The 16,990-nt window shown below is 41.5% G+C and overlaps 1 protein-coding gene across 1 annotated transcript in view; it reads right to left on the bottom strand.

The window, feature by feature from the left end:
* Positions 1 to 4,556: 4,556 nt before the first annotated feature.
* Positions 4,557 to 16,990, bottom strand: part of URI1 (URI1 prefoldin like chaperone) — a 55,797-nt gene continuing 43,363 nt past the window's right edge. Inside the window, exons 5-11 of the mRNA XM_055000566.1 lie at positions 16,253 to 16,344; positions 15,399 to 15,459; positions 14,048 to 14,225; positions 12,463 to 12,730; positions 10,809 to 10,951; positions 8,027 to 8,291; positions 4,557 to 5,403 (exon numbers count right to left, since the gene is read on the bottom strand). Coding sequence (XP_054856541.1) covers positions 5,215 to 5,403; positions 8,027 to 8,291; positions 10,809 to 10,951; positions 12,463 to 12,730; positions 14,048 to 14,225; positions 15,399 to 15,459; positions 16,253 to 16,344 — 1,196 coding nt within the window. The 3' untranslated portion in view covers positions 4,557 to 5,214. The remainder of the gene's footprint in view (positions 5,404 to 8,026; positions 8,292 to 10,808; positions 10,952 to 12,462; positions 12,731 to 14,047; positions 14,226 to 15,398; positions 15,460 to 16,252; positions 16,345 to 16,990) is intronic.

Here is a 16,990-nt window from a genome sequence, read left to right on the forward strand (position 1 = left end):
ACTGTCCTTGGCAGACATGCAGTGCTTTAACGCCCGCTGCTTCCATCCTTAGGAAAGAAGATACAGCAATGAAGGAGAGAAGCTGGAAAGACGATGGAGGTGGCTGGAATGGACGATGGAGGTGGCTGGAACGGACAGGAGTGTGTCCATTGCTGAGGGTGAGTGCCTCTGCTTCCCCTTTGCACCCATTAATGAAGGCAATAGCCTTGACAGTGCTCTCTGGCAAAATAACGCGGCAGAGAGCACATCAGCCACACTCCATTGCCTCGAAGGAAAAAACGCAATCAAGAAATTAAGGGGAAAAAAGAGATTAAACATTGCCCTCATTATTATTTAGGTGGCCACCAAGAACTCACAGCTTTACTAGTAAACAAAAAAAGATGCTCTTAGAGATACACAAACATAAAAGAATTTTCTGTAAGATTTACATGATACAACATAAGATGGGGAGAACAGCTTTTCTACAGGCCTTGTTCTCGAGGTATTATAGAGTTTAAAATCTGTGCAAATGCATGTGACCATTCAAAAAATTATATACGTATATATTTCACAACACACACATATAGACGATCAAAAGTGTGGAGCACTCTCATAATCTGCAAAACAGGTCATTCAACAATCTTTGGAAGTTAGGACGACAGAGCCTGCCTTGGCTTTCCATATCCCCGCGGGCCCACATATAGCCACTCCTTACGTGCATAGCTCCTATTCATGACTGGGCATTAATGGGTGGATCCAACCAGCTTTTCCACTGATGAAAGAAGGAGGAACTCCCTTTGATCCCGCCCCCCCCCCAAGGTTATTCTGGGGGACCTGCATGGACCAAAGCTATGTGGGAAAGGGTGTAAAGTAAGGAGAGGAACTGGTTGACATGGAATGAAAAAGAGGGCCGGATTCAGCCCTTTGCGATTGAACACTCCTCCAAACCAAATACTTCCTGCCTGTGGGAAATGATCAGTGCAATCCTAAGCAGAGTTACTCCAGTTTTCGGTGGCTGCCCCATGACTCTGGAACAGCTTCCCAGAAAAGGACAGAGGGGAATCCTCCTGGCTTGTTGGTGAGTCCATGAGACAGAGTTATTCAAGCATGTTTTCAGATCAACCTGAAGTGTATAAAGGAGAAATCCTTCACCAGTGGATAAGTGGTTCTGTTGCAAACCAGCACTGTGCTGGTTCAAATCCCATTACTGCCATGAGCTCAGTAGGTGGCCTTGCGTAAGCCATTTCTCTCAACCCCAGCTCCCCCGATGTACTGTGGTGATAACAACATTGACTTTGTTTGCTGCTCTGAACTGGGTATTAATCGATCTAGAAGAGCGGTGTATAAGCACAGTTATTATTATGAAAGCTGCTGTAGCCTAGTGGTTAAGTGGTTGGAATGCAAATCAGCACTCTGCTGGTTCGACTCCCACAACTGCCATGAGCTCAGTTGGTGACCTTGGGTAAGCCCCTCCTCTCAGCCCCAGCTGTATTGTGGGGACAGTAACAACACTGACTTTGTTCACCGTTCTAAGAGAGGCACTAATATGTCTAGAAGAGCGGTACATAAGTGCAGTTGTTGATATTATTATCATAAGGTGTTTAACATTTTTATATTTATTGTTTTAATGTTTTATCAAACGGCATTTACGTTACTTGTAGATTTTCTGGGCTGTATGGCCATGGTCTTGGCATTGTAGTTCCTGACGTTTCGCCAGCAGCTGTGACTGGCATCTTCAGAGATGTAGCACCGAAAGACAGAGATCTCTCAGTGTCAATGTTAGCAGGTAATTTATATCTACTCAGGAAGGTGGGTTTGGGCTGAGTCATCCTGCAAGAGTTTTCCAGGGTGTGGAATGCTAATGGAGGGAAGCTGCACTGTATCCTGAGGAAAGCTTTTGACAATATATCGGCATTTACATTGTTACCACTTGCCCTGCATCCTGAGATGCTCAGGGAAAAGGTGGACATATACATATTTTAAATAAGTATTTTTTTTAAATGTACCACATTTAAAAAGTTGCAATGTTCTAGAACACTGCCAATGAAATTACCATCACAGTTTCCCATGAACGTGTGCCATACCTTCAGGTGCACAGAATAACATGACATTGCAGCTAACTAAAGACAACTAGCCATTAATAAAAAAAAATCACAGGGGTTACCAATAATGGCAAGCAGAAAGAAAAAAGATTATACGTAGTCAGGCTTCAGAGAAATCAACAGGATTTGCAGTATGTAAGAATGGTGAGGATTGGGACCCTTTCCCCCCCTAATTAACCAGCTCTGGTAAGATTAGATTAGATCTCAACCCCTTTGTTATTTAAAATACATATTCATAGCTCTGTATTTTATAGATGCACTGGTTCTGGTTACAAAATAGCTCCTACTTTTCTAGGGCATAATTTCATTTTGTTTAGCCAAGAATTCATTAAAGAAGCTATAAATAACCTCCTTTAAATATTTAGCCGTGAATAGAGGGTGGACTGGCATTGATGGCTTATTTTAGTACGAACACAATATGCTTTAGAGCCATAAAAAAATCTACATTTCAGCATGCATCAAACTAATGATTAACACCTTCAATGAGCTTCACAATCTCCAATTACAACGTATGAATCTGCAGTCTTGACCCTGGATACCCAGTGAAAGCCGGAAGGGGGACCAGAGTGGGATGGGGGCTCTGGCTAAATTTTTCCAGGGACAGGGGGAGAGCTATATGCAGAACACTTAGTTCAAAGTAGCCTTCTTGTAGGGCCAGCTCCACATTTTGGGTTGAATCCAACCTGCATTTCTACTGGTGAAAATGTTGGGGGGGGGGCTCCTTTGACCACCCAAAAACTATGCTGGGGACCACGAGACCTGCGTGGACAAAAGTGATGTGGGATGAGGGCTGTACTCAGGAGAAGAATTAGGTGAGACTGATCGAAGAAGCAGGCTGGATCCAAACACATTGTCCCACATTGGCCAAGGGTTTACCAACAAAACAGGGCTCAGCGAGCAAGCATTAGGTCAGAAGGAAAACCACATGCTACCACATTTAGTCAGTAATACTGAAATTGCAAGCGCTCCTTCTCTAAATTCAATTCTGTGCTTGTTGCACTTGAATCCCACCTTTTCTCTAAGTAAGAGTTCCATTATAGCCAGGGCATATCCTTGTAATGTAGAAGAGCAAGAGTCCAGTAGCACCTATAAGACTAACAAAATTTGTGGTAGGGTATGAGCTTTTGCGAGTCACAACTCACTTCTTCCGATATCTTCAGGTATCGGAAGAAGTGAGCTGTGACTCATGAAAGCTCATACCTTACCACAAATTTTGTTAAGTCTTATAGGTGCTACTGGGCTCTTGCTCTTTTCTACTGCTACAGACAAACACAGCTACCCATCTTGATCTTATAATGTAAGTTAGGGTTTGGCGAAATATCGCCAAGGCCAGATTCAGAGCTTCTTAAGATACCGGATCAAGAATTTCTACTCCCCTCCTCTCCATGATATTAGTATATGGGGTAAACCCAATGAAACTGACAGGTTGTAGGATTCAGGTCAGAAAGTACTATTGCATTGTTATAAGAAGTAAAGGAAGATTTCCAAAACTATGGGAAGGAGTTACCAAAAACTCCTCTATGTATGCCCCTCATGGACATTATCTTGGGTATAAATCATCTTGTGACCATTCCTTATAGATCACAAATATTGTAGTAATACATAGGGAGTACGCAGGGCTTTTTTTCTGGGAAAAGAGGTGGTGGAACTCACTGGTGGAACTCAAGACCGCACAATGACATCACTTTGGGTCAGCTGGAACAAGGGGGGAGTTTTTTAAAGTTTAAATTGCCCTAGGTGAAAATGGTACATGGCTGAGCCCCCCCCCCCCCGTCCCCAATCTCCAGACAGGGGGGAAGTTTAGATTGCCTTCTGTCTGGAGAACAGGCCATGTGACCATTTTTAAGAAGTGCTGGAACTCCGTTCCACCGCGCTCCCGCTGAAAAAAAGACCTGGGAGTAGGAAACACTACAGTAGGTCTAGGCAATTAAAATGAGCCCTGAAAACAGAAGGGAGATAGGGTAGCTTGCTCCTGTTACAAAATGTTATTTAGGAGGAAGTTCTATTACTTGCCTTTGCACTCTTTGCCAAGTGGAGGATGCTCTGCTGTAAGCAACAGCTCAAACTATTCTTTGTGGAGATACTGCTGACACATTTATGAAAAAGTCTGGGCTGATAAAACACTTCCTTTGGAGCACAATGACACATTATGGTTCGAACTCAAGTTGTGAGCTTGAGACATTTATGTCACTGAGCTGATCTCCTGGAATACCCCACAGCAGCCGAATTACGTTGCTGAATACACAAAAGAATGGGAGGGTCTATTTAAGCTCCTTTGGTTTAGGGTTAAGCTCTTCTCCTGACGAGCACGTAATTTCCATTGACATAAATGGCTGTTTGATACACAAAGGCAGAAAAAGTGAACAAACGGCTTCACATTGGTAAGAATAGAGGATACCGTTCGACAGATAAGGAACTTCTCTCTACCCAATTTCATCCTCACCCAAACAACTCTCGACATTTGGTGGTATTTGTTTTTTTACTTGAAAAGTTTTAATTTTACAAAATACCATTTTCCATCAAAGAAACGTCCCTGCAAAGTACGTGAATACAGCGTTCTGTTTCATATTCTATACAAGTAAAGTTATCAGAGGTTTTATGCTAGTAGGAAAGAAATGATTCGTCAGCAGACACCTAAAAGCAAACCCTACCGAAAACAAAACAAAAACAATGAGCGGAGGATGCTAAGCGAGTCTCACAACGCTAAACGCAAGTCATGAAATATAATTGTTGGCTCCGTTTGAAAGTTGCAAAGTTTCTTTCAAACGACCCATATGGTACATAGAACATCACATCTGGTACAAAACGGCTTGTATTTAGGTTTAAACACACACACACTCACGCACACAAAAGCCTTATGAAGAGTACTCTTTTTGAAAAGTATTCCAAGTGCTGTTTTCATAAGGCAAACATGTACAAAGGTGCAGACTGCATACAAGGGTATTAAAAAAATAAGGTGAGTTTTGAAGTGTTTCTTCACAGATTTTTTTTAAAGGAAATGCCACCATCAGAGGTCTCAACATGAACAAAGTCAACCCAATGCAGTCTGCCTTTAAAAAAAAAAAAACTAGCTAAATGTAAGCCGTCCCATCTAACTGCAGCGCTCAGTGTTCCAATCCAAACTAAATCGGGCCTAGGTCTTCTGTTGCATTCTGGCAGCTTTGAACTTCGAAACTCTCTTTGTAGTTTCTTCCGATGTTTCAGAGAGACTTTCCTCAGTTTTTCGCTCCGGAATGGTGGGTAGGACGGGATGGGCGATTATGGGGTGTGGTGTGGAAACGAGACACAAGGGATCTTTCTCCACAACCGTTCCCGAAAAAGCCTGCAAGAAAAAGAAAGCCCCACACTTGAGTTCCTAAGATGCCACTGAGGAGTTAGGTCTATTTTAAAAACTTTATCCTCTTATTTTCAGCCTCATTACTATTTCATTTAGTCAAAAATGTGGATCTTGTTCCTTTTTTTAAAAGAATACCAACTCCTTGTAATTAACTTCAGAAGCTGGGCCTACTCAAAGAAAAGCAGAATGAATATCACTGTGTTACAAACTGTTACTTACTTTTACCCCAAATTGCATAAAGGATCTGCGATGAGAAAAAGTAACACTCTCTTTCTATATTTTTTAATGCTTTCAAGAACATGAAAACAGGCTTTGGGTCTACCCAGAGTTTCGTCAAAGATTGTATTTTCATGGCTAAGTGTTCTGGTCTTCTTGAACAGTGCAACCTAAACACAGCTACACACTTCTAAACCTACTGACTGCAGTGGATTTTTAAAAAACGTAACTCTGTTTAAAGCGGGGTAATCCAGTCAGACTGAGTTATGGCAAACGAAGTGGCAATCGACACATATCCTTCTAAGTCCACTGAAGTCAATCGGCTTCGAAGGGTGTCGCTCTGCTTAGGATTACATTGTAAGAGACATCCAGTGACTGTATCTGGTTGGTGTATCTCAACAGTGAACTGTATTAGGTAGAAATGGATTCCTGGTACTATGTCAACATGAACGATAATTTGGAGAAGCAACGAATTGGTGAACAGCCCAAGAAATGGGGCGGTTGAGGAAATTAACTGCAACGGGAGCATCCCTGCCTCGACCTTTGGCCTCATTCCTGGCTTCTGCCACCAAGAGATTTGTTCTATCTACCAAAAGGAGCCCAAAGAGAGAGAACACTGACTTCAGAGTATGAGCTGTGGCATCAGGCGGTGTCACTAGACCAGCAAGTGGTAAGCAATGCTGAAATACTACAGGCAACAGCTAAAAGCAACTTTATTTGTTCCCAAGGAACAAGCTGCAAACTATTTACCATTTCTTTTCACAGCCCCGAATCTCTTCCAATAAGTGCAATACAAGAGTCTGAACGCCCTGCCTCTTGGGTTTATATTAGAGCTGGTTTACGGATTATTATTGTTGTTGTTGTTGTTATTTCGATTTATAGCCCGCCCTCCCCGCGAGCAGGCTCAGGGTGGGTTACAACAATTTGACAATACAAAAATAGACATTTAAATACATTAAAACCAGAATCATCAATATATATATATATAATCAAAATCCCAGATGGCAGCCCCCTCTACTCTTTCCCAACCAAAATATAAACAAGGTACAAACTGGTGTTGCCACTGTGACTTCACATATGAGGGGAAAACAGGAGACCGGTAGGGAGGGATTTCTAAGTAAGTATCACATTAAACGGCCTTTTACGGAAACAGACTATTCGTCTATCAAGGGCTTAGTAATGTTTGTTGATTGGCAGAGCCAGGGGTCATTTTGTAAAAAAAGAGCTGGAGGAATTCATTAGCGTAACTCATTAGCATATGCCACACCCCTTGACAACACCAGATGTGTGTTATTAGTATAACTGATTGGCATATGCCACACCCCCTGACATTACCTATCCTGGCTGTTTTGGACCCAATCCTGGCCATTCAGGGCCAAAATTGGGCCCAAAATGGCAAAAAGGGGCTGAAAATGGCCGAAAAGAGGCCCAAAATGGTCAGGATCTGGCTGCTGCTGAACAGGAGAGTGATCCACCACCAGTCAGAGGCCCGATCTGGGCCATTTCGGCCCCAATCCAGGCTGAAACAGGCCCAAATGGCCAAGAGTCAGGTGGGCGGGGCCAACTGACATGTGACCTCTTTGGGGAACTGCTGGAACTGCATTCCGGCATGTTCCCCCTTAAAATGAGCCCTGGGCAGAGCCATTCCTGGGCAGAGCCATTTCAGGCTTTTTGAGCATTTGTATTCTAACTACAGGGATATGGGATAAAGGATCAGTTTCATGCGGGATGCTGCCTGCATGCCTTGGTATTAGAGAGAAGGGATGCCTTTTAAAAAATATAATTTCTCTTCCTTGGACATTTCCCCTGTTCTGACCAAGGAAGATGCAGACCACAAGTGTTAAGAGTGGTAGACTATACCACCATATATTGTTTGTACCATCTAGGTTCTTTCTACATAATTTTTGCACCATTTAACATTTCTTGTGCTTCATCCCTGTTTTTCATTCCTGGCTGCTTCCACATTTCCACAAATCAAATCTGATTGCCCTGTCTGCCGGATGTCCCATCTTGCTGATTTTATTGACATTCTGTGTAATCTGTTTTGAGTCCCCGTGAGAAAGGCGGACTGTAAATAATGTAAAGATCTAGAGACAAATAGAAGGAATTAAACTGGTATGTATCAGATTTATTATTTATTTGAACATTTTTATCCCACTTTTCTCTTTCAAAGCAAGACTGGAAGTGGCTTACAAAAACCATAAAATAAACAACTATTTAAAAAAAAATCACAACACAAACTCACAATATAACACAACAGAAAGAGCAGCCAAGATGTCGTGTTGAGCACCTGGAAGATCTCAGCCCCTGGCAAGCAGCAGCCTGGGAGGGGAATTTCTTACCTGTCCTAATACTTTTTTAGCACTAAAAACGTATGAAGAAGTCCCCGTACCTCGTAACTTCCCGATGGGGAAGATGGCATCTTTTTGGACAGGTTCTCCTGTTCCCCTTCCTCCTCCTCTTCTTCCAAGATCCCTTCCCCGTTATCACTGTAGGCAGCTTCCTCATAGCTGATACTCCTCAGAACTCCCCGTCTGTCATCGTACTCGACAGTGCTGCTTTCACTGGTGTCACTACAAACACTATTCTCCCGGCTTCGAGACTTCAAAATTGATTTACGAGGGACATATTCCCCATTCACAACATCAACAAAGACTCTGTAAAAGGGAAAAAAATGTTAGTTTTAATAAACTATTGGGGGGGAGAATCACATGACAAATTCACAATAATTTCACTCTGTCTTCAGTACAAATTAATTATGATGACTTTTGTCTGCCTGGCTGAAGCTTTTAAAGAGATATTGCAAGAAAAACAAGACGCTTTAGCAAGGCAGGAGAGAGTTTTGTAATTCAACCATTACCCTTCCTCTTCTGAGTGGCCACCCATCACTTTTCATCTGAAGACAATATCCATGTTCAAAGGACTAACGTAACTATTGGCTATTTTGCAAGCAAAAAACTGTAAATCAGTTGTGGAATGATTTTACAGAGAAAAGTATCCCCCCCTGTCTTTTGATGATCAAATTTGCCTCCAAAGAGCAGAATGTAAGAAATTTCAAAATAAGAAATTTCCCATGCAGTTAGAATTATGGGAGAAAGAGTTTTAGAATAGCACTGTTATGGGGAGGGGGACTTTCTTTTTCCAAAATTAATTTTTTTAGATACACACATCTCTGAAGAGAAATCGGTGTACCCTTTTGTACCTTCAGCCATTAAAGTTTGTTTTATATCATGCACCACTGAGTGGTGGAAAGATATTGCCTCCCTCTGAGCATCTACAGAGTAAAATTCTGAAGAATCAACCTTCCTGCCCCTCCTCTCTTTGAATTTCAATTTAATCAAAACGGAATTGATTAGGAACAGACTCTAAATTCCTAAAAAGATGGAAAGCAATGGATTGCTGGATTTCATGGAGAAATTGGATAAAAGAGGAATTAAGAGATCTTAACAATGCTACTTTAGAAGCTGGTGCAAAAACAACGGGGGAAAGGACAATTACAGAACTGTCTTACACTGAGACAGATCGCAGATGCAGCTACACCAGTCTAGTCTGCAATGTCTCCACAGTGAAAGGTCTTTCTGAAAAACTTAAACTGGATAGATTTCTAATGTGTTGGGGGCATTTGAATCAGGGCATTATTTCATGCAAATCAAGGGCTCTATGACTGAGCTATGGACTCTCTTTCTTGGGTGATTATGCCAGACATAGCAAGCAGCTCAAACAAGAATAGAGATGAAGAAAAGACTGAAGAAAAATAAGATGTGAAAATTGCCATAATGAAACTTCTTAAAGGTTTAATTTATAATAAGCTTCATGTTTATAAAAAAAAACCTTTAAGACATTCTTAATATATCTAACAGCTGTGGATTATATGTCCTTGCCATATGGACAACTGATCTAGGTCAAGAAATGTCCATAACTAGTACTCAAAATGTTATATACAACTCTGATGAATAGGAATTTGGAAAGTGAATCCCATCCATAGATAGCCTACATGGGTACCATTTATGCCTTTGGGGATAACTATGACAAGGGTGACCAAGAAAGACCTGGTGGGTCTCAAAAGGGAGAGAAAGTTCTACTTTAGCTAGAAAATATAATACAGGAGCTATACATTTGAACTATAGAAGCCAGCGCTATCTCACAATGTAAGCAGTCAGGCAAAATTAAAGGCAGATAACTGGAAATGAGCCCTGAACATATGAGTAAGTTCACACACCCAACTGACCAACTTTCTTAAAATCAAAGAGAACAATTCGATTATTTAAAATGTTTATATATTTTAAATTTTACATATATTTATATATTAATCTTCATTTGAAATGTGATGCTGGAGGAGAGTTTTATGGATACCATGGATAACCAAAAAGACAAATCGAGCCTGAATTCTTCCTAGAAGCTAAAATGACAAAATGAGGCTATCGTACTTTGGTCATATCACAAGAAGACAAGACTCTCTGGAAAAGTCGATAACGCTAGGAAAAGTGGAATGCAGCAGGAAAAGAGGAAGACCCAAAATGAGATGGCTTGACTCAATAAAAGAAGCCACGTCCTCTAGATTGCAAGATCTGAGCAAGTCTGTTAATGATTGTTTTGGTGGTCTTTCATTCATAGAGCTACCATATGTTGGAGGCAACTTGATGACACAGAACACATACACACAGATATTTTATATATCCTGTAAACGGTACACAAAATGTGTCTATTTAGGCAGATGCATAGCTGTCCCAATGGTTTGGGCTTCCCTGAAAACTAAAACCGTATCAAAGGAAGGACACTCCAATATGGCTTGTGGAATAGCTTTGAGAAGCCCTGTTTTAACACTCAGAACAGAAGACTCATAAAAATATGGGTAAATGTTCAATATCTCTCTAACGTATACATCAATGAACTGAAACACAAATCCATTGTTTTTCTAATTCTCATCTTGTTTTCAATGAGCTGTTTCACACTGAGTTAATAATTGCATAATATGAGCAATACCGAATAAGTGCGAAATTCCCACCGGCTGCAACTTAGCATACAAAAGGTCCTCCAATACTCTATTTAAATAATGTTAATTACAAGTAGCTATGGAGGAGTATTAATTGTGACCCTCTGGCTTGTGGTAGATTTCCACCACTAGCATACTACACAGACAGAATTTTGCACCAGCCAGTAGCCAGATGCCACACCTGTAAATGTCCGCTGGTGTTTTGATGTTGGGCAATTCGGTATTCGAGTGCCCATTGCCATTGCTATTCTTCCGCTTACGCTTGGCTTCTTCTTTCTTTTCGCTGAATTTCAAGGTGGTATTTTTTCCTGTGTTTATTCGTACCTGAAATGAAAACACGTATTAGTCATGAATAATCAGGTTTTTAATCGAGCGAGTAAAAGGCGAAATCTTGTTCTCTAATCAGCCGGATATGTCAATTAAGTCAAACATTAAGTTGCACAGTATCTTGACACATACTGTGTGCAACTGCTGGTCACCACAGACAAACTTAACGCAGATTACACACTGTTGATTTTCTATTTCTCACCATGTATATTGAACAAGGGGAATGGGCTGTATTAAGAACTGCAAAGTTAACCCTGTTTGGTTGAGACTTGTGTACCCTCAACAATCTTCCTGTCTTCTCCAAGCCTCTGCTTACTTCCCCTTCCTACGAGTCCCCTATTTTATTGCTTTCCTTCACCCAGTTGTTGTCCAACATTTTCAGTTCTGCAAAAATATATCTGCGTACACTTGTGCAAGTGGTACAACTTGATAAAACTTTGATTTATGATTATATGTCAAATGGGCAACCTTTCCCCTCCGCCCCTTCTTGGACAGCCCTGTGCTATCTGCTTTCATAACTACTATGTTCAACAAGCAGAAAATAGGGAAGGTCCACTCTGGATTAGCGAGTGATGGGGCAAAGCCACATTTGTATAGGTGACCCAGTAAGCAACAGGCCAGAGGGCCATGGCTCAGTGGCAGAGATCTGCTTTTGCACGCAGAAGTTCCCAGGTACAATCCCTGTTTTAAGTTTCACAATAGCTTATCAAGAAGGTATGTCCTGAAAATGGGCTTCTTCTCTCCAGAGAGAAACTCAAGTTTACTGGCACCACCTTATAATCTTTGCTGTCCTGCCTGCCAAACATAAAAGACTTCAATTTTGATTTTCAGGATACCTGATAAAATGGAGGAGAAGTGAATGATGCAAGTCACTTTGGGGCCCCACTGTGAAGAATGGTGGGGTATAAATGAAAGAAATAAAATACCCGCATCTAACAACCAGTTTGAGATTGCAAGGGGATTTCAGTATGACCCCTGTGGTGCACAGTGGTAAGATATAGTACTGCAGCCCAAGTTCTGCTTGTGACCCGAGTTCGATCCTGGCGGAAGCTGGGTTCAGGTAGCCAGCTCAAGGTTGACTCAGCCTACCATCCTTCCGAGGTTGGTAAAATGAGTACCCAGTTTCCTGGGGGTAAAGTGTAGATGACTGGGGAAGGCAACGGCAAACCACCCCGTAACAAAAAGTCTGCCAAGAAAATATGCAAGCACCAAGTCATTACTGACCCATTGGGGGTCGTAATGCAACGACCCCCAATGGGTCAGTAATGACTCGGTGCTTGCACAGTGGACTACTTTTATCTTTTTTTTCTTCCTATACCTTTATTATATTTTGACAGATAAGAATGTAGATTAGAAAAGCAAGTTTGTCCTGTTTCTTGATCATTCCAAGACAAAAACTAGAATCCTTGATGATCCATAATTTCTATTTATTAAAAAAAATTAGTCCTCATGATTATGGAGAATAATCTTGATAACACTTGTAACTCAACAGTCATTGTAATACAAACCCTTTTAGGTTCCACAGTATGGGAGAAATATATTGTTGGTACAGCATCCTCCGAAATGGCAAATTCATCCTCATCATCGCTACGATAATGACTTGCACCGTTAGCTTGACCTCCAAACAATTCAGAGTTGGTTATTTCTTTCTGAACGTTGCCCTGAATATTAGCATCTTCTTCATCATGGACCACATTCACAGCTGTCTTCTTGTCTTCTCTCTCTTCCTCAGAGGAGAATGCATCTTCTCCATTTGCCTCAAAAACATTAGAGGTCCTAGAAAGGAAATGAAGCGGTAGGAAATACACAAATTATGGCAACTGTTGTCCAGTGAAATGCTACCAATTCTCTGCTGGAGATTTTTAACAGCTTCACAGAAGCACAAAGATCAGTTGTCCGTGGGAAAAAAGAAACACTGCTAAAGCAATCCAAGTCAACGGTGCAGGATGATATCTCGTGCAAATATAAAATGTCTAATGCTTAGGTGTGCCCATCTGTTCTTACATGTTAATACCAGGGAAGATTAATATTTCTGACTCCCTTGTCACTTTATTAAAATGTGAAGAAGCTGCCTAAAGAAAAAGCAACAATTGACTTTCCCAAACCCAGCAAACTCTGAATCTTCCATTTACTGCTATCTTATAATAGAAATATGTTGCAGATACAGAAAGTGACATGATGTTGGCCATAACCACAGAGGGTCAGGCAGACAAAACACTGCATATCAGATTGCAATTCTCTAAATAGTTAACGAGGCAGATCTAGATCACCAAAAAGCAGACTGTAATTCAGAACTGGAGATTCGGACCAAATTCATACTCCTTTAGCTTGCAGAGCCTGTGCTTCAGTGACTAGGAAAGCCGGACGTCAAAGTGAGATAAGCCTCCCAGCCGCAGAATTTCTCTCTGGAAGGATCCTCCTTTTTCTTTTCTCCTCCCTCCTACCCTACTTGTCCTGCTTCTGGGGAGCAAAGCAATGTTGGCAGAGAAAATCCTTGCAGTACTTAGAACACCCAACAGTTACTATCAGTATTCTGGGTACTACAATTCCCAGAATGCACCCGATGGGATGGAAAGGAGGAGTAGAGAGGTGAAGGGACAGCTGCTAGAATTTTCCCTTGTCTTCCACCAAGGCCCTGCTCCCCTGCAGGGCAGCTGAGATGGGTAGGGTGGAAGAAGATGGCAGGATAAGGTAATTGGGGTGGAGGTACCCTAGCACTCCTGGTAACATCAAGCTCAGATTCCAGCTGAAATAAGACAAACTTTTTGACAGTTTATCCTAAAATATGATTTGTTCACGCTTGAATCTCAGGTGACCTCAGAGGAAACCTCGTCCATCTCAAGTTGGAGCTAAGCTAGCATTTATAAGAGGACTGCTCTAGTTAGTTCTGGCCTCAGAAGGCATTTCAACAGGCAAGATGGAGCAAAACGTTGATATTACAAGAGCAGTAATGCCCATCGCTTTCCCCCATCACTATTATCTGATTTAGTAGACAAGTCTGACCCAATCAAGGGCCAAGCGTCAGTCTAAAGTTCTAAAATGTTCTTGTCCTTTGGACCAGAGAATTTTAGCCTGCAGCTGTTTTTAAGATACCTGTAAAGTTCACCATGGATCTCTTCTTGCCTCTCAAGTTCATCGAGTCTTGCCCAAAGTTCTGACTCGGATTTCATGTCCCCACTGAACTTTTCACCAGTTCCATTTTCTTGAATATGTGCCTGAAAAGCATCTGCTTTGGGCTTTGAATGAGGTCTGTGAGCAGTTCTACGCTTTCCTGGGTAATTAAGCAAACAAAAAACAGAATTAAAAAAAAATGCTATTACCAAGACAATTCAAGAGAAAGGAGGGGAGGGGGAGACAATAGTTACTACAGAATTTGGGCGCAAAACTTTTCTGCTGCAAATTACCACTAAAGTGTTTAAGTAGTTCTGCCAATGAACCTGAACACTGTGCCAGAGCAATAGTGTTTAGTGCTACCCAAATGCCAAGGCAAGCCCTCCCCCCCCCCCCCGCCACACAAAGACTCCATTCCCCTCAAACCTGGAGACAATCATCCTAGAATGTCTTCAGCGCAATCCTTTTCACATCTACCACTAATGTAATCTGATAAGTATATGGGTATTGTCAATTAACTCTTATGGCATATTTCAATACATTGCAGGCACAAAGTAGGAAAATTCCGTAACAACTCCCCTTTTTTGGAACTCCTTCACATGAACACATGAAGTTGCCTTATTCTAAGTTAGGCCTTTGGTCTATCAGTCAGTATTGTCTGCCCTGATTGGCAGTGGCTCTCCAGGATCTCAGGCGGAGGCCTTTCACACTGCCTACTACCAGATCCTTTGAACCAGATGTTCTGGGTACTAAAGCTCTGCCTCTGAGCCACAGTCTCTTCCTGAGATACAGCCGGCCTATCACCGTCCTTGTTATAGTTTACAGAGGTTCGTCTTTTTGATGGCTGGGCTTTTATTCTTTGGGGTTCATTTTTGGTTTAATTTGCATTACGTCTATCTGAGAAAGTTTACCTCTGGGTGCTGTTTAACAGATATTCTGATTCTTTTTAAATGATGTCATTATAGCGACTTCTGATTTTATTACGTTGTGCTGTTTTGCCCGAGTCCAACTTGAGTGCCTATTTGAACTTTTTGAGCAAAGGGCAGCATACAAAATAACCACAGAAAAATCGAAACTAAAGCAACCAAATTCTAGATTCTTCAGAGGAGTCACTCGCCAAAAGTTTTATTTTGGTGGGCTGCAATATTGCTCCACCATGTCTGAGCAAACACATCTTGCAATTTCCAAAAGTGCCTACAGAACTCTAACTTGACGCATTTGTCAGTCACCCCATTAAACTGGAGACAACATGTTTTCTGTATTGCAAAACTAATAAAAGGAACATAAATGCAGCACATAAAACCCCAACTGCCTTGTGCATTAAAAAACTCACCTTTTGTTTCGGTGCCATTGCTTTCAGATACTTCTCTTATATCAACAAAATCGCCTGCTGCCTAGTTGGGGGGGGAAAGTTGAAGCCGATGAGTATTTGATCTATTTACTACCACTTGCTAATGACCAGAGAATCCTGGACACGAATACTGTCACACATCAAAGAGGGTCTTGGACTTTTGTTCTCAAAACAGTAGTTGCCAGGATGCCCAGCAAGCAAATCAAGGGGAAGAGCATGGGGTAGGGCTGATAGTTAAGACAGTAGCATAACGTAGGGGCCAAGCTGTGATTTAAAATTTTATCTCCGTCCAAAGATGGTCTTAGATGCACCACTCTCTCTCTCAGCCTCACTCCCTCATCTGTAATACTGAAAAAACACTAGCCCACCTTAGAAGGCTGTCGTACAGATTAGTACAACAATGTATATGAAGTGTTCTGAACCCTGAGTGTGTGTGTGTTGGAGTTGGAGTTGACTTACGGCAATCCCTGGTGGGGTTTTAATGGCAAGAGACTAACAGAGGTGGCTTGTCATTGCCTGCCTTTGCAACCCAGGTCTTCACTCAAGGTCTACCGTCCAATTACTAACTAAGGCCAACCCTACTGAGATCTGACGAGATAAGGCTCACCTGGGCTATCCAAGTCAGGGCCTGAACCCTGAGAGTGCTGGATAAATGCTGGGTGTGCATGACTGTTACTGACTGTTACTGGGTCCACCTAAAGTCACGCCACAGCAGTGAAATGCAGTAAGAATAAGCCTGAGGATATGCTTTTACTGCATATCCTCTTCTGTGCATTCACTGCTTTTTATCATTGTTATTAAACCTTTAAGTTCCGGTACAACAAACAACATCTTACTTCACTCATCTTCTGCAAATCTTCAGTAAATTCAACTCTGGACTCAAAATTCCACATAACTTTTTGCAAATCATCCAGTGTTTTCCTGACATCTGAAATGACAAACAAATCACTATGAAAGGAGAGACACACCTCGGAAATTAAAGCATACTAACTGCACCAATCCGTATAACTTTCTAAGCCCCATCAACTTCAACGGACTTAAAAAGGGTGTATTTCTGCTTAAGGTGGCACTGTAATATGTATAATATACATATAATATATATAATGCTGATTTATCAATGCATGAACAATATCGAAATACACATATATTTAATGGGGGAAATGTGTTGTTGCAACTCTGAAGATGCGAATCAGATTTATATTTACAGTGCAATCTTAAGAAAAGTTACTCCAGTCTAAGCCCATTGATTTCAATGAGCTTAGACTGAAGTAACTCTTTTTAGGATTGCACTGTTAGTCAGACCATTAGATCAGCCAACCCAGCAGTGGACACTAGGGTCTTACCCCCAGACTGTTCCGTGCCCCACCTCCGGAGATCATTTTACCTGGAAATAACTGTGGTCTGAAATTCAGGACTTTTTGCATGTTCTTGGCTAAACTACAGACCCTCTCTTTAGCTGGAAAAAAATGTAATCTTGAAAAGCAGACAGTATTCTATGAATCCTTGTCACCAAAAAATGTGTTAAAGGTGCAATGGAACTCCTTGCTTTTGGAATATTCGTCCAAATACAATTC

This window comes from Eublepharis macularius, chromosome 16 (assembly GCF_028583425.1).
Source record: "Eublepharis macularius isolate TG4126 chromosome 16, MPM_Emac_v1.0, whole genome shotgun sequence".
NCBI lineage: Eukaryota > Metazoa > Chordata > Lepidosauria > Squamata > Eublepharidae > Eublepharis > Eublepharis macularius.